The sequence below is a fragment of the Megalops cyprinoides genome, chromosome 4 (genome assembly GCF_013368585.1).
Source record: "Megalops cyprinoides isolate fMegCyp1 chromosome 4, fMegCyp1.pri, whole genome shotgun sequence".
Lineage (NCBI taxonomy): Eukaryota > Metazoa > Chordata > Actinopteri > Elopiformes > Megalopidae > Megalops > Megalops cyprinoides.
In genome coordinates, this window is record NC_050586.1 from 6,376,620 (window position 1) to 6,393,870 (window position 17,251).

General features: G+C 48.0%; 1 protein-coding gene across 1 annotated transcript in view; it reads right to left on the bottom strand.

Moving 5' to 3' along the window:
- The window catches only part of LOC118776562 (spectrin alpha chain, non-erythrocytic 1-like), a 36,088-nt gene that overhangs the window by 2,862 nt on the left and 15,975 nt on the right, over positions 1-17,251 (bottom strand). Inside the window, exons 22-51 of the mRNA XM_036526953.1 lie at positions 16,955-17,014; positions 15,764-15,962; positions 15,500-15,604; positions 15,187-15,219; positions 14,834-14,869; positions 13,662-13,709; positions 12,688-12,779; positions 12,411-12,555; positions 11,889-12,070; positions 11,659-11,758; positions 11,219-11,416; positions 10,477-10,623; positions 10,031-10,134; positions 9,789-9,951; positions 9,395-9,409; positions 7,660-7,791; positions 7,193-7,330; positions 6,842-6,946; positions 6,244-6,452; positions 5,933-6,053; positions 5,679-5,800; positions 5,392-5,524; positions 5,090-5,188; positions 4,832-4,991; positions 4,650-4,726; positions 4,059-4,268; positions 3,472-3,768; positions 2,784-2,896; positions 2,158-2,175; positions 1,418-1,480 (exon numbers count right to left, since the gene is read on the bottom strand). Coding sequence (XP_036382846.1) covers positions 1,418-1,480; positions 2,158-2,175; positions 2,784-2,896; positions 3,472-3,768; positions 4,059-4,268; positions 4,650-4,726; positions 4,832-4,991; positions 5,090-5,188; positions 5,392-5,524; positions 5,679-5,800; positions 5,933-6,053; positions 6,244-6,452; positions 6,842-6,946; positions 7,193-7,330; positions 7,660-7,791; positions 9,395-9,409; positions 9,789-9,951; positions 10,031-10,134; positions 10,477-10,623; positions 11,219-11,416; positions 11,659-11,758; positions 11,889-12,070; positions 12,411-12,555; positions 12,688-12,779; positions 13,662-13,709; positions 14,834-14,869; positions 15,187-15,219; positions 15,500-15,604; positions 15,764-15,962; positions 16,955-17,014 — 3,624 coding nt within the window. The remainder of the gene's footprint in view (positions 1-1,417; positions 1,481-2,157; positions 2,176-2,783; positions 2,897-3,471; positions 3,769-4,058; positions 4,269-4,649; positions 4,727-4,831; positions 4,992-5,089; positions 5,189-5,391; positions 5,525-5,678; positions 5,801-5,932; positions 6,054-6,243; positions 6,453-6,841; positions 6,947-7,192; positions 7,331-7,659; positions 7,792-9,394; positions 9,410-9,788; positions 9,952-10,030; positions 10,135-10,476; positions 10,624-11,218; positions 11,417-11,658; positions 11,759-11,888; positions 12,071-12,410; positions 12,556-12,687; positions 12,780-13,661; positions 13,710-14,833; positions 14,870-15,186; positions 15,220-15,499; positions 15,605-15,763; positions 15,963-16,954; positions 17,015-17,251) is intronic.

Sequence of the window (17,251 nt, forward strand, 5' to 3'; positions counted from 1 at the left end):
CTCAACCACACCCACCAAATGACACACCCACCTTGTCCCCTACACTGCACCAGCCTCCAGATGATTCAATCAAATTAAAACATGTTAACCACTGATAAAAATTACACCTTTATAGAATGTACTGCGAGAGTTTGTCCTAACTTCCTAACGCTCTTCCTGGACATGCCACCGAGGTGGGGAGAGATAAGATCTAGGAGGTGTGGTCATATTAAAACAGGGTGACCAATGTGACCCAGTCTGTCACAGCACCACAGGACAAAACCAGCCAGTATAAATCCACAAAACACTAAAATAAAATAATAAAAAAATAATAAATCCAACAAACAAAGTTATCGTGGTTTTGGAAGCCAAGTGCAGATTTGTGAAATTAATTCCCAGACCAAAAAGGAATAAGATCCACTGAACTGAACACAGACACCAGGTTAGACCTCTCAAATGCTTGTTGTTTTGGGTGAAATAACCCTCAAATTAGAGACTATTAACGGAGAACCTCTTTAATAATGGATAGATCAGTATGGACACAAAAGCTGAAATTAGTGGTTAGTCTTTTTTTTTTTAAACTGAGTAAAAATTGATCTTTGCCTCACTTCATTAATTTCCTAAGATAACCCCAGAATAAACTTCCACAAAAAATTTCGAAGGCCTCGTAGAAGTGAGGTTTGGTGCGTTACGTCTGCCTCAAGACTTACCTGCAGGGCCACAGGGTGCAACATGTGATTATACCAGTGTTCCCAGAATGCACTTGGCTCCCTTTTTTATCAGTGCCACTCTGTGCATGCCAAAGAAGCCAACGCATACCATGGTATCCATACCATGCAAGGTTAAGACCTCTGCGTTCAGGGGTAGAAACTGCATGCATCTGCAGAAAAACTGCACCTGAGAAATCCTCCGATTTCACTGTCTCATTTGTCTTATTTAGTCAGACCAGGAAGCCTAAGTTTAAATGAGTTTTCAGGGGTGGTGACTAAAAAGTCTCACAGGACTTTGAAGTGATAAATTAGGCTGTAGCAAAATCAAAATAGAACCAAAATCAGCTGCAGTTTCAACCCCTTTCTTTAGGTGCATATAACCGTAAAAGGAAAATTAAAGAAAATTGTATGTATTTATAATCCCAAAAGAAAACCATACACCCTTTGGAGAAGTATTATACGCAGCCAGTCTTGGAGTAAAGCAGCTGAACCAGGAGGTCAAAAAACCCCGTTTTAGAGAAGCCACAGTGCGGTGAGTGTTAGTCAAGAGGAAACTGAACACAGAGCTCAAACGGGGGGTTGAGACTCAAATGCGTGAGGAGCAACAACCCAGAAGGTGGGGAGGGAGGGGAAGGGGGGGGGTAGGGGGGCGGGGTGATCGAGACGGGGGGGAGAGGGAGGGAGGGGAGCTGGGAGAGGCCAAAGAAAACCAGAAAAAGGAAAAAAACCTTCCGGAAAGATCATCACCGACTTCGTACTGATAGACACGGATAACCCGCCGATAGGCTATGCTATTTAGAAAAGGGGGAGGGAGGGGGGGGGGTCGGGAGGGAATAGTGTGAATACCAATGGACAGAGAAAGAAAAAAAAAACAATTTAAAGACACACAGACAGAGGAAGGAAGAAACTATATCAAAAACAAAGCCATCATGTCTCAGCGCGAAGATGAAAAGTAAAAGGAAAAAAATGAAAGAACAGAAAGGAGAAAACACTCAAGAGGGGGTTAATGTTTACACATCAATTTGGGTACTTTACAACACACAAACACAGTACTTAGTGGGTCTGCATGTCAAAGGACTACATAAATCCAGTTTTTCCAACATCAGTTTCCATGGTAACACCAGCAGTAAGTGCCCGTCAATAAAAAAAAAAAAAAATGATTTTAGCCTGGAAAAATACACTTGAATGAATTTTGAACTCTACAAGCATGACTATGAGATGTGGATTTTGAAGAAAGACAGGAAATGACCTAATCATCAGGGAATGATCTAATCAAGTACACGAACCAATCACAGACAGACACTTACTGCCAAGTGCTTCCACATTCATTTTACTCACCGGTGGGATGACACCACGAATTTAGTAACCAGCATGGAATTTTTTTTACCCCTCTACTTTGAAAACAACAACATTTACACATACATAACACACAGCAATAGAAAAGACAGGAAAAAAATGTGATATTAACCCATCCAGAAGATATGTCCTGATCAGAAAAGTGATCCAAGCATCAGGTAGCAGGAAAAGGGCGGGAGGGGTGGGGAGAAGGGAAGACAAAAAAAAGAGAGAGAGAACAACAGTTAAACCATACAGGGGCGTCAGCATTGCACATGTAATGTCAACTTCAGAACAAGCAACATGACACGGCCACCGACACAAAAACCCCACCAGTGTCAGGCCTGTTTCCAAGGAAACGGCCACCAACTACTAGCGTAGTTGCATACAGCTGTAACTTCCCCCGCCCACAGCAAAGCATGCTTTACATACAATGATTGCTTTTCTACAGAAAACGAAGATACTGAGATAGGCAGGAGACGACTAAGCAGGATGCGAATTTCAAGGAGATATGTCTCTGCTATAGTAAAAATGACCAGGTGGACCCTCCCCACAAGATCACCGTTATTAAGTACCGGAACTAACATGCACTCATCCAGATGGATTCTGTATGTTGAGTCATGTAGCACACAAAAAGCACGGCAATAAAATATTTACTTATCCGTTATAATTAAATCAACTCTTATCAGGAAGCGTTTAGAAAAAACATCCAGGCGGAAGGTTCTCTCTGGTGTCCTCTGTGCTCTGCAGCGCCCCCACCTGGTCTCCTGCAGCCACTGGTGGAACGCGTTGGCGTGCTGCGCGAACTCCTGCCGCAGCTTGTCGTTCTCCTCCTGACGTCGCTGTTCCTTCTGCAGCTCCAGCTCCCGCTCCTGAGCACAGCGACAGCGGAGTTAGGCGCCCGTGTGTTACTCAGCTGCAGTATCAGGCCGTAAGGACTGTAGAGGGCCGTGTGCATATAGCATATACATACATACATACATACAAGCACACACTGTCACAAATACAAACGTACATATATTTACATACACATATACATACGTGTGTGTACACATTCATATACATCTATACACACACACACACACACACACACACACACACACACACGGAACATGCTTGTATATTAATAACATGCACACACAGACTAGACCATGTGCAAAAATTCTGTATAGAAACAAGACAGGAATTACTCAGTTAGTGAACTGCAGTATTGGGCCATGTGAATATTGTACATGCACACATAAAACAATTCATATATTTTATATATGTATCAAACAATAAAATGTATCTATGAGAGTGACACACACACACACACAAATACATATATTATGTACACAGAGTGGAGTGAAAAATTCTGTATAAAAAGTTGGAATTACTTGCTTATTAGGATCAGATAATTTGCATCACCAGACCAGGGACGACAGGAGCCGGGGCCACTCCCTCTCACCTTGATGATCTTCTGCAGGTTCCTCCAGGTCTCCTCCAGCGCCTCCATGGTGAACCAGGTGTAGGGGTTGGACACCACTTGGTAGCTCTTGATCTGGCGGTCCAGCTCGGCCAGCTGGTTGAAGTCGGCCTGGGCGGAGCTGAGGGAGGAGCGGAAGGCCTCGTGGGCCTCACGCAGGGCGCGGATCTCCTCCAGCGAGTTGCAGCGCACCGGGTCCGTCAGGTCCTCCTCCGCGTTCTCGAACCAGCTGTTGAAGGCCGACGCCTTCTTGGCGAAGGTCAGGAAGAGGTCCTCCACCTAGCGGGGGCGGGAGGGGGAGGGAGGGGTGTTGAGAGAGGGCAGACACGGTTCGTAAAGATGTTCCCTCCTTGTTGTCCTGTTCCATAACCACACAAACATCCTGCTATAATGCCTGCAATGGGTAAAAGGTCTCCTCCATATGACCTCTCAAGAAAACAAGTTACGCAAGTTACGCAAAGTTATACACTTTCTGAATGGTCACTAAGACCATAAGCAACCGGTAAGTTACCACAACTAACAATGTTTGGGTCAGTCTAACTCCTCCACAGCCCTCCCCCCGCACCCACCTTCCTGAAGTGTTCCTGGGCTTCCAGAAGCTTCTTCTTGCGGGCGGAGGAGTTGGAGAGCAGCTGGTTCCAGCGCTTGATGAGGGCGGCGTGGCGGTCCTCGATGGCGCGGGACTGCACGTGTTTGGCCGCCAGCAGCTGGTCCTTCAGCGCCGTGATGTTGGTGATGCCCTCCTGCTGGAAGGCCTGCAGCCCTGCGTCGAAGGTCTCCTGCTCAACCGAGAGAGAGGGGAGGTGGGAGATGGGAGAGAGGGAGAGGTAGAGAGAAAGAGGGAGAGAGAGGGAGAAAGAAAGAGGGAGAGGGGGACAGAGAGGGAGAGAGGGGGAGCGACAGAGAGAGAGAGAGAGAAAGAGAACGAGCAAGAGAGAGAGAGAAAGGGAGAGAGAGAGAGAGAGAGAGAGAGAGAGAGAGAGAGAGAGAGAGAGAGAGAGAGGGAGAGAGAGAGAGGGAGGGAGAGAGAGAGGGATAGAGAGAGAGGGAGAGAGGGAGAGAGGGGAAAAACACAAGTGTGAGGACAACAAAACAAGGACAAGCCTGTCCCCAAACGCTTCCGTTTCAGGTGTCGTGACAGACGACAGGTGAAACTGTACCTGTTTAGTGAGCAGTGTCTGCACGGAGGACAGGTCTCGGCCGTAATCGTCCGTCTTCAGGCTGTTCTCCTTCTCACCTGCGAGAGCACAAGCTTTTTACTTCTGGTGCGAGAGTCTGGGTTCTGCATCTCTCTCTCTCTCACAGTCCTGTCCTGCTCTCGGCCCCGGCCCACTCTACGTACCGATCCAGGACTCCACCACGTCGGCCTTCCAGTTGAACTGCAGGAAGGCGGAGTTCTCGTCCAGCTTGGCCTTCCTCTGGGCCGCCGCCCTCTCCAGCTCCGACACCTTGCCCCTCAGCGCCTTCATCTTAGCGCTGATGTTGTCCACGTGGTGGTTATTCTGCGGGACAGCACGACACGGCCACGTCAGACCCCTCATCAGTGTGTGTGTGTGTGTGTGTGAGATCGAGTGAGCGAGTGTGTCTCAGTGAGCTGTACCTTGTTGATGAGCTCGTCTCCGTTCACACACACGTCGTTCACTCTGTCCCTGTGCACCGTGAAGTCTGTCTCAAAGGCCTCGTGCTTCTTCAGCAATCCCTGTACAAGAGGATATAAAATGTCAACGGTGCACACAGAACTCATGTTACGCTCCCAAACACAGTTTACACTCCATTGTCTTAACACATTCAAACACTGCAAATATCTATGCACACAAACGCACGCATGGACACATATTCATGCACATGCGCGCACAGTGACGCACACGCTCACGCACACACACCCTCCACCCGACCGCTCACCTGCACAGCTGCCAGCGTGTCCCCATAATCCTCACTTCCCACCAGGTTTAGCTTCTCATTGATCCACGCCTCCTCCTCTTCTACGTTCGCCACGAACTGCTGGTACTCCAGAGACTCCTCCAGCCTCTGTCCTCTACACACACACACACACACACACACACACACACAGTCAGGGAATAACCTGCATACATTCCTCAGGCTGAGAGACAGACAGCTGGTGAATGGTGACACAGGAGTAATAAGGCTGCGGTTGGCTGACCGTCTCAGCCTCCAGCAGACAGACGTACCGTGCAGCAGCCAGATCTTTCAGCTCCTTCCAGTGCTCCACAAACTGAGCCAGCCTCTGCTGGATCTCCTCCTGCCCGATGGTGTTATCATCAGACAGCTTCTTCCCAGTGTCCAGAACAGACTGGGGAGAGAGAGAGAGAGAGAGAGAGGCAGGAATAAGAGCACATCGCCAACAGAGCCAGTGGTAAAAATTTTACACACGCAGAGCTTCACCTGACACCTGAAGGGACTGGGAGCGTTCTCAGACTCTTACCTGTATGGCCGGCTCGTGGGCGGCCAACTCAGCTTCCAGCCTCTTGTGTTTCTTCCTCAGATTCTGCACTCCTGTCAAGTCACGTCCGTAATCCTCCGAGCTGACGAGCAACTTCTTTTCTCTGCAAGGGAGAAGCACGCAGCAGCGTTAGCAGAGACTACTGTTACTGATAGCACTTTACGCAAAGGTACGCTAGATGTGCTTAAACACAAACTTAATCAGGACCGTTTGTGTCTGACCAAAAGCGCTGCCAGAATGAATGTGCCAACTAAAACACTGCACTGCAGCTGGCCTACAGGGGGCAGACTCACTTGATCCAAGACTCTTCATCATCCAGATCCCTAAAGAACTGGTGCAGGCGGTGCGACTCGTTGAGCTTGGCGCGGCGGCCAGCGGCCATGCTCTTGATCTTGGTGAAACGGCCGTTAACGGCGTCCCGCTTGTCCTTCACCTGCGAGGTGTCGAAGGCGTTGCTGGCCATCAGGCTGTCGGCCTGGCCGTTCAGGTCCTTCAGCCGGTCCTGTAGGAGGTGGGGAGGGTCAGAGAGTGTGGTCAGGACAAGGCACTCCACACATTCCCCAATTTACCTTTTCCTGTCATCACTGACTTTTCAAAACATGCAAACCTCCTTGTACATTTTAGCAATAAATTTGACCCAAAAATGCACTTGAATAATCAAACTGAAATGTTCTCAGCACCTTACAAGTAAGACATGTGTAATGAATGTCATAATTGCTTTTCAACTATATTTATTTATTGCATATTTATTGTAAATGTACTATATATGTAACTATACAAAACAATAAATCATCTATACGCATTTTGACTGGACAATGAGAGGACAATAACTGGACACTCTTCCATAGTCAGAATAGCTGCTATCACAAACAGGCAAGCAGGGAGACCTACCTCATGGGCAGAAATATCAGCCTCCAGGAGCTGGTGCTTCTTCAGCAGATTGTTAACGGAGGCCAAATCCTTCCCATAATCCTCAGAGGCAAGCAAAGCCTCCACCTAGAGAGTGGGAGGGAAGACAGCTGTCAGTGATGGACATATTGCTTATTCACATCACCACTGTTTGTGTTAGAACATCTTTGAGATGTTATTGGAGTTATAAGACCACACAGGATTGACGGTGTGGATGATGGGGAAAAATGTAACTGCGCTTTGTTCTGATAGTCTACATTTCAGAGCAAAACAGCGATAACTGAACAATGAATAGCTGGAATTATTTTTTCATTTATTGTGAGGGGTCGTTACCTCTGACAGCCAGAAGTCGAAGTCCTTAATGCCAGTGTTGAAGTTCTGCTGCTTGTTGGCCTCCTTCAGCTTCTGGCTCTTCTCCGCAGACTTGTTCACCAGGAACTGCCACTGGTCATCAAGGGCATTGAGACGCACCTGCGGGAATCACACATGCAAGAAGCGCTGTCAAACTGCGCACAGTAACTCCTATCCAGCCTTCAAAAAGGAAAAAAGAAACACTGAACATGAGACCGTTACATAAAGCCCTAGTGAGGGTGAGGAGTAAGTCCATAGACAAGTGACCTTTTGCATCAAATGATATTACTGGAAAACTATCAGAGCTGCAAATACTAATATTCCCATTGCAGAACCCGTATAATGCCCCCTCCCCCCATCCTGAAAAGGAACATAAAATAAAATCAAATCAATTTCCCTGCTAGTTTTTACAGTCAACATGCGTGGTAGGTTTTGGGGACCTCCGTTACCTTGACGGCGTCCTCGCTGCCGGCACAGGCCCCCCTCTGGATGAGCGAGTTGCCCGTGTCGATCACGCCGCGGATGCGGTCGGCGTTGGCGTGCAGCTCCGCCTCGAAGGCCTGGTGCTTCTGGTGTTTGCTCTGTGGCCAGCGGCGCGGGGAGGGGACAGAGTGTCAGAGTCAGAACAAAGCTGCAGCAAGCACACGGAGCAGGAAGCTTCTGACAGGACTGCTGGGAGTCAGCGTGCGTGTGTGTGTGTGTGTGTGCGCGCGTGCGTGCGTGCGTGCGTGCGTGCGTGTGTGTGTGTGTGTGTGTGCGCGTGCGTGTGGTGTAACAAACAACTTACAGCAGCTGGTTGAGATTATGGATGCACTTTGCTGTGGCATACTGCAGGTTTTCCACTTTGATGCTATCCATATAAACCCTGCTCACCTATCCTCACTGTGGAAAAAACGTGCTAAGAAGTGTGTGTGTGTGTGTGTGTGTAACCCTGTTCTAATACAGTTGGTGTTATAGTCAAAAAATTTTGATCTCCCTTTAATCTTCAAGTCTAGATCAGTCTTGTTAAGGTGTCTGACCAAGATGTACACACTTAGGTGTAAATATGGTAGTCAACAACTGCAACAGATACAATTGGGAGTGTGGAGGGCTACTCATAACTGACTCTGAAAAACGAAAAATGGAGGTGAAAGTGAAAACGACAGCCAGAACTAAAAGCACACCATGAAGTAGACAGACAGCACTTCTGAGTCCTACAGACACCACCAGTGACCGACAAAGACACGTGGGTGGAAAAAAATGACACAAAATGAGGTGAAGTAATCCTCCGGAACACAGCGAATGTTTCTGGAGCACCTTTGGAGAGTGTTTTAAATGTCGTTCCACACCTGCGTTCGAGCCAGAGAGTGAGGGAGGAAGCGGTCTACGTCCTGCAGTCTGGCCGGCACTCGTGCACCGAGAACCCAGCCTCCTGACTACAATTAGCTGCATCGACGGCAATGCAGAGCTGATTAAGCACACAGATTTGGCTCGACAAAAACCGCTAGCAAAAAACATTAGCCTTCTAATGAAAGCTTAGAGCAAAGCTGAACCTCACGCAGCTGCATCCTCCCCCTCCACTCACTCATCCCTATTTTTTCATATTCGTCTGAAAGCCAAAGTACTACCAACGATAGTCATTTTGGTAGCGTCAGCATTTGCAGTTCTGCAAATAAAATTTAGACAACCTAGTGCGTTTATCTTTCTAGCCAAAAATCAGATAAAAACCCAATTAGATTCTTATCAGGATCTTAAGACTAAAACCCAGTACAACATTTTCCAACATAGGGGAGCAGATATATCGACCTAACTTACTTTTTTGTAATACCTGAATAACTGATTTTCATTTGGTAACGAGACCTTTCAATTGTGACATCACACAACGTGTGGAACGAGTTTAAAGGACAACCCAACTTGTTAAGGCGAAAAACAAAAAAAAAAAAATGGAAGCCACACCCAGCAACTTAAAAGTGACAGCCTAATAATGGCACAGGACAAAACCACATATCTAAGTACAATAATAAAATGTGCATTTACAGGTCAAATAAAACATTAAGAAGCAAGCACTCATGTAGGTGCAGATGAACACGAGACAGACGGATGGAAATCCAGCTAAAAGGACTATGTGTCTACAGATGGCAGAGACACAGACACGAGTGAAGGATCCCTACAGATATTAGTGGTCTGACACACTACTCCACTTACCAGCAGTTTGGACAGCTAAAAACAGACAATAGAAACAAAGACAGATTCAGTTTTAATGCCATTGACAGGCTGGGGGGAAAATCACAATGCAGTAATTATTAACGGGGGGGGGACAGGACAAGAGCAGTAATGACCTTTACTCAATATCACAGAGGGAGGGGGGAACAATTATTACGAAAAAGGATTAAGGGGACGAAGAAAAAAAATGTAGGACACAGATCTATTAAACATAAGGGAACACACATCACTCACTGACCTGGGAGAAAAATAAGTCAGATTTGCTTGAAGAAATCGTTCAAAAGGCATTGATCAAAAAGGAAGTAAATGCCATTTCATTAAAAAAAACCCCCCCCACTCTGATCTGAGGTCTGGCGCTGGGGTCGGAGCTCCATACCTGGATGTTGGTGGGGTCCTTGTAGGATTCATCAGTGGCGGTCTGCAGCTTCTCGCTGATCCAGGCTTCGATCTCGTCCACGTCGCGGCTGAACTGCTGCAGTGTCTGGGACTCGCCCAGCTTGGAGCGCTTCTCGATCATCTTCGCCTTCAGCCGCCGCCACCTGGGGGGCGCGGAGAGAGCGTGTGACCAGGGCTGTGAGACGGCGGGGCGGAGTCAGGGGTCAAGGGTCAGTCGCTTACCTGTCCAGAACCTCGTTGCGGCGGGCGGAAATCTCGGGCTTGGCGTAGTGGTCCGCTCCGATCAGCTGGTCTGCGAAGGACTGCAGGGCAGCGATTTTCTCTTCCTGTGCAGACAGGAAGGACATTCAACACAGTCAAACACAGCCTGCGCTCATACAGGAAAAAGATCCAGTAACCTCTGGATAAGGACATCTGCTAAATGACACTAATGTAGTGTTCTGAACTTGTAGAAATCATTAAAATATGCAAACAGAAGCAAAGAAAATATATTGTGCAGTAGTTGTTGTACGCTTGAGTTACCCTTCACCAGTTAGTTTCTGCAGATGAGAAACTACTACTATTTTTGCTGCAAACACTATCACATTACAGTGATAACCTTGAGTGTCTAGCCAGCAGACGAGTGGGGGGGGATTTGCTGTGATGAGGACGTGGGCAGACACACTGACCTGGACGTTGATGGCCTTGTCGAAGTCTTCGTGCTTCTTGATGAGCGCCTCCACGCTGTCCAGGGAGTCACCCTTGTCGTCGCTGGCCAGGAAGGCCTCGCGAGCCGCCATCCAGTTCTCCGCCTGCTCGCAGTCACGGTTAAACAGCTGCAAGGGGAGGGGGGGAAGACGCACACAGAGAGGGCTCACTCCCACTGCAAGACTTCCATACCCTCCTCAGCACAGGTGCTCCCGCAATCAAGCACTGCCTTACAGATTCTGTCATCTCTTCTCTTGCATCTTACTATTAATTCATTCTTTAGTGACATTCTTGTGCCCTAACTGTGATTAATGAGAAGGGTTATGATGTAGACACAATGACAATAAGAACATTCACTAAATGACAACAATGTAATGTACTGTGTATACATGCATGTGTATGTGGGTGTGTGATCATACAGAAGTGTGTGTATCCCATTCAGTTTGCATTTACACCTGTTTTTGGGTGTGGGTATCCACGCGTGTGCTTATGTATGCATGTGCGTGCGTGCACATTCATGCACGCGTATGTGAGTTAATGTGAGAGAGAGATAGAGAGAGAATGTGTGTGTGTGTGTGTGAGTGACTCTGTGCGTGGGCTGGACTTCCTCTGCCTCCGGCTATTTAGGTGTGTCCTTATCATTACATATGCGTGTGCACGTGCATGCACATGAGTTTACGTGAACCTGTGCCTGGGCTGCACTTCCGCTGCCGCCGGCCTCACCTGCAGCTCCAGGCACTGGTCCAGCATCATGCGGCGCTGCACCCAGGCCTTCTCCAGGTCGGCCCGCTCGCCGTCCAGCGTCTCCAGCTTCTCCTGGATCTCGGGGCTGGCGTAGTGGCCCCGCGCCAGCAGCTGCTGGCCGAACTGCTCGAAGGCCTGGAAGGTGCCGGCGCGGGCGTCGATCTCGGTGCGGTGCTCCTGTGCGGAACAGGAAGGGGGGCAGACAGAGGGGGGGAGTGAGGAGACGAGTGGGAGCAGAAGAAAACCCCCCCTCCTCACACGGGAGGGACATTTCTTCATTTTTTTCCTGAATGAACCCACTGATCCCAGTGATGCATGGGGCAGTGTGGAGCAGCAGGATGTCTGAGGCACGTTTCCTCGGTGAGTGAACTGCCTTTGTTTAGCCTCTGGAGTCTCAGCTGTGCACAGGTGGGCCGTACCTGGTGTCTCTCCAGCAGTGCCTCGGCTCCGGTTACATCCTTGGCCAGCTCATCAGACGACACCAGGCCCCTGATTCCGTTAATCCAGGACATCAGGTCTCTGTGTGTGTGTGTGTTGGGGAGAAAACAGGAGAATCCGTCATTATGAACATTTTTACTAACTGTCACATCCCATTCCCACAGCTCGGCCACTAGCACAAACTACAAGCTTTCCCCTTGCCCCCCCTCACCGGAAGTCGCTGAGGAAGCGCTGCAGGTCGTGGGAGTTGCCCAGCTTGTCCTTGCGCTGGTCGGCCCGGCCCACCAGGCTGCTCCAGGCCGTGTTCAGCTCGGTGCATTTGTCCTTGATGTCGTCCGCGGCCTCAGGGTGGGACTGGATGAGCCTATCAGCAGTCTCCCCCAGGGAGTTAACCTGCACGCAAACCACAGAGCATCAAAACAGGCCCTCACGTACAGGAAACAGAGCATCCCAACAGAACCTCTGACACAGGAAACAGATCATGCCAACAGGCGCTCAGGTACAGAAAACGGAGGGTGTCGTCAAGCCGTCAGCTACAGGAAACGGAAGACATTGCAGCAACAGTGGCACACAGTATCCTCTCCCATGTTTAATGAGAGATATACTGGCTCTGATTCCAAAACTGTTGGACAGCATTTTAAGTTTACATTTGCCACAGTCTTTCTTCTCTTTAACTGTAAAACAAGCCTGCTGTTTCTTCTGTCAAGACGTTTGTCCTTCCCCTCACACTCACCTTGTCTCCCAGGGCAGCCAGGTCTCTCTCGAAGCCCTCGTGCTTCCGCTGCAGGGCCTGAACGCTGGCCAGGTCATGGCCGTAGTTATCGGTGTTAAGGGCCTGGTTTTTCTCCTCGATCCACTCTTTGGTCTCATCAGCATCCCTGTGCGAGATTGTTACAAAGTAAATAAATTCAGCGCGTGTGTGTGTGTGTGTGTGTGTGTGTGTGTGTATATGTGTGTGTTTTTTGCAGGTATGAAATATGAGACAGCTGAGATGGATACAGTGTGTGTACCTGTGGAATCTCTGAACTTCATGGGCACTTCCCAGAAGATTGCTCCTCTCCTCAGCCAGCTGCTGCAGGGACCTCCAGCGCTCGTTCAGCTCCTGAGAAACGCAGCAGCGCAACGTCACCACCAATCAGAGGTTCCTCGGGGCTATGCTGACATCCAATCAAAACAAGCCCCTTGGACATTGGCCAATCGGCTCACGGGTCCTGGGCAGAAATGTAGGCCATCTGAAAACAAACCTGATTTGGCAGGAACTGACCTGTTCGTGAGATCTACAGAATCAAGTCTTGTGTTTTAGACCACAAAATTGTTTGATTAATTTTAATCTCTTGATTATTTGTGCTTATCTGTAATGAAGACACTGAACCCTAGTGACCCTTCTGAGAGGAACTGACCTCATCATATGTGATTCTTTCTGATCAACATTGAAGGAACTAAGTTTCCTGAGGGTTAAAAGGCAACTTCCCATTAAGTTTGTACACATATTTGTACACATCCGGATGCTCAGCTATGGGTGACAAGGAGGGAAGGGTTACGACAGCCAAACCGCAGTGGACATATATAGTCCAATCACAGGGCGGTTCATTATAAAGCTATCCAAGAGGGCATCTGGCCTTGTGCTTCTTTTTGTACTTATCCCAAGCTAAGCTTTTGACAAAAAAATTCTTAATACTTGCTTAAGATGGTAGAGATTCAGTTGACAGCTTTAATTTCATTAATCACAAGAAATAAAAAATGGAGTAAAAAAAAAAAACTGAATGAATTGATGAGGTCCCTCAGGGACATGGAGGAGACAGGGGGACCAAGGACACACAGGAACTCCACAAGACGCGATGGGTGGATGATTGACAGGCGCCAGGCCATGCGGACGGGTTAACTGCCCGGACACAGAGAACATGATGCGGGGGGGGGGGACAGAGACAAAGACGGTCGGGGTGATGGGTGAGAATGGGAGGGTGGGGGGGGCTGTAACTCTTACCTTGATAGCATTAAAGTTAGCCACCGTTTGTACAGTCAAGCGTACAGACTAGATTGAAACGAAAAATAAGAGCAGAAAGGGGAGGGGAACAAAAAAAACAAAAAAAGACACCACACCAGTCAACAGAGTCACCATGTTAGTCGAGAAAGCAGGTCTTACATTCCCGTAAACCCCAATCCTCTACAGTTACTCAAGACTACAGCACACAACCTCCAACCACAAAGAGGACCCCAGAATTATCAACCATGCAGTGAAATTATAAGTCCACATACAGTCAGAGTTGTCTACTTTCAGTTTAAATTGTACAGCAATGGTAAAGACTACTGCAATGTGATGTTAATCTTAATGTTCCTATGCCGCAAATTTATGGAGTGGTCCATTAAAAACATAGAACAGATGGCAATAATATTAAAAAAAAACACTGTATGTGGACTTCAAATTGATCTCAGCCACTACGAGTGAGTATTATGGTGTGTAATCTGTATGCATGTGGCAGAAGCTTCAGAGCAAATTACCAGGCCATACCGGCAAGATGCATATCATGATATACTTGCAGTATTGGGAGAGTGAATTATTTATGCCCTGAGGTGTGACTATTGCCTTTACTGTCTTTTGTACGTGTGGGGGTGGTGTAACTGACATTTCCACCCTGACTGTACTCTAGTGCATAGTCTACCCTTTATGAACAGTGAGCACAGTCAAGAAATGGATGCACTTATTTTCATAGGAAAAGTGTGTGTGTGTGTGTGTGTGTGTGTGTGGAAGACACCGCCCCCTCAAAATATATTCTCCATTCAACACGAACACATCATGTCAGTACACAGGTTCATGGAAAACCCCCAACGTCAAAATGTCAAGTCATACAACACGAAGACGAACTGCTGGTTTTACGCCATGCATTTCTTGAGTCCTTTATGCATGTCACGTCATGTAAACTGTATGTAAAACACTGTGAATGCAATATATGAAGTGTAATGCAATATAGTTCACAAAGCAATACTTTTTACCCAATTATGTTCAAATTTATGCGCTGAATTGTGGTCTCATGCTTGGGATGGGTGTAACATAATAGAGGCATAAATGACTACACCATTAAGAGTTAAACCAAAATTTTCAGCTCAAATGCTTTGCCCTATAGCTGCCAAAAAAACTGAGAACAATCTGTTCTTTACCTTCCATGGAGATGCAGTTTTGGAATCAGCTTCATCCTGCAGACAGAATGGTAGGACAAAGGTAGATCAGACTTAGGAAGTTTTACCTTATCATTATGCACCAACAACGGCTCATACAGCTTTACGTTGCACTTAAGGTGCTTAGCAGACACGCTTATCCATAGTGACTTAAGTACAATTTGTATGTTACCCATTTACACAGCTGGATATTTACTGAGGAAATTCTGTGTTAAGGACTTTAATAAGTATAATACTTAAGTATAATAATAAACCATATAAACTTAGTTTATCTACTATTTATAAAGCATATTACTAATCAATGTCTTTATCTTCAGAACAATAAGGAATCTTACCTTTCCAGGTGCAGCACCCAGCATTTCTTGTTGCTAAGAGAAAGAAGAAAGGGACAGACAGAATGACAAAGTTAATCTCTCTCTGTTTATTTTATAATCGACTTAACATTAAATGGTGTACCAACTATCTTTTTTAATATCTCAGTAACCACAACGGAAAAAAGTTCTTATAATTTTCAGCAAAGGGCTTCAACATACACAAAAGAGAAAGCCTATATTCAGATTGGCAAGTATGAAATTTTCTTTTTCTTTTTTCAAAGTCCGTCTTGCGGGCACTGAGGCCACACCCATCACACGTGGCCACACCCCTCACCTGTGCCTGCACAATCGGGGCATCCTCCGCCATCAGACCCTCGGACTCCAGCTCGGACGCCACGTTGTTGATGTCCCTCAGACGCGACTCGTTGGCCTTCAGGTCCTGCAAAACACAAACACACCGCGCTAAGACCCTGCTGCGTCTGCACCGGCACCAGCTGTGGGGAAAACGCTGGCAGAAGCATTCCCGTCATTTACAAGGTCAAGGCCCGGTGCAATTCCAGTTAACCGCCCTGCTGCTGCTGCTGCTCTCGCCTCCTACCTTCTGGAAGTCGTCGAACTTCTTCTGCAGCACCTCCACCTGCTCCAGGTCGGAGCCCACCTCCTCGTTGGTGAGCGCGCCCTCCTTCTCGTTGATCCACTGCTGCAGCTCGTTGGCCTCGCGGAACAGCATGAACTTCTTGCAGCTCTTCTCCAGCATGTCCTTGCGCTTCTCCCCCAGCTCCAGCAGAGCGCCGTACCTGCGGAGGGGAGGGGGACGAGCGGGTAAGCATCCCTTACGGCAGGGGTTACTCATCCCCGCTCCTGGAGGGCCGCGGTCCAACAGGTCCTGCAGCCCTTTCCAAATCCGTTAACTCTCTCAGAGGCAGAGATGGAGGCCGAATTGGTGTGATCAGGATAATAAGAACTCAAATCGCGTATTACAGGCCTGGCTGGAGAAGCAGCATACAGGCACAGCGGCCCTCCAGGTTCAAGGATGGGTAGCCCAGTTCTAGAGAGTGCTCCTGAGGCGCCCCAAGGGGCACCCCAACAAGTTGTTGTATAGTCATAGACAAAATGGTCCACAATATAGTAAAGCTTGTCTGGTATAAAACATGCTACAGATGTAACATTCTTCTGTATGGAAACTGAGCACAAATGAGCCACCACAGCACAAAGCACCAAGAACGTCACGGTCACAACGATCAGCACGAGCCAGCAGGCAGAACAGCAACAGCTGAAGGAGAGACCGGCCTCCAGAGGAAGAGAGTGACGGACATATGGACACGGTCTGGGGGCTTTGTTCAACCACTTAGCATGTCAAAAGCCAGAGTGTGAACCAATCACGTCACACCAGCTCTCAGCTCCGCCCACCTCCACTGAACTTAGTCACATGACTCACAGCAAGACTGTTTAGTTTCAGTGGGGGGGAGTCTGTGACTGTCTGCCTGCAGCAAATCAACCTGGTTAAAAAAAAAAAAAAAAAAAACATCCAGTCTCTGCGTGGAAAATGAACTGCTTCTATCATCTTGACAAATAGAAGAGGTGACGAGAAATGGGGGGGAACGAAACAGAATACACAAAAAAGGGAGCAAGGAGACACTGAAGGGGTGTCCTGGATGGTGGAGGATTTTGGACACTGTCCCTCATCACACACACACACACACACACACACACACACACACACACACACACACACACACGCAGGCATGGAGGCATGGAGGAGCAAGGAGAGAGGCAGAGTCCTACTCACAGTTCCTCCACCTGCTTCATGCGCACAGAGACGCTGCAGGCCTCTTTGGTGACCACAGACCTGCGCAGACGGACGCAGGCAGGGGCCACGCAGACAAACGCAGGCATTAGTGGTTAAACAGGAGGGTAAGAGAGAGACAGAGAAGGCCATGGGGTTAGTCAGAAGCACAGGGACGGGGGAGAGAGGGGGGGTTTCTTCCCACTGGTGGCATTGCAGTCGAGAGAAAAAGGCGTTAATCGTTTAAGCAAAGACAGGAGACGTGTGTCAAGGACTGTAAGAAGAGAGTTCCCCTTTAGT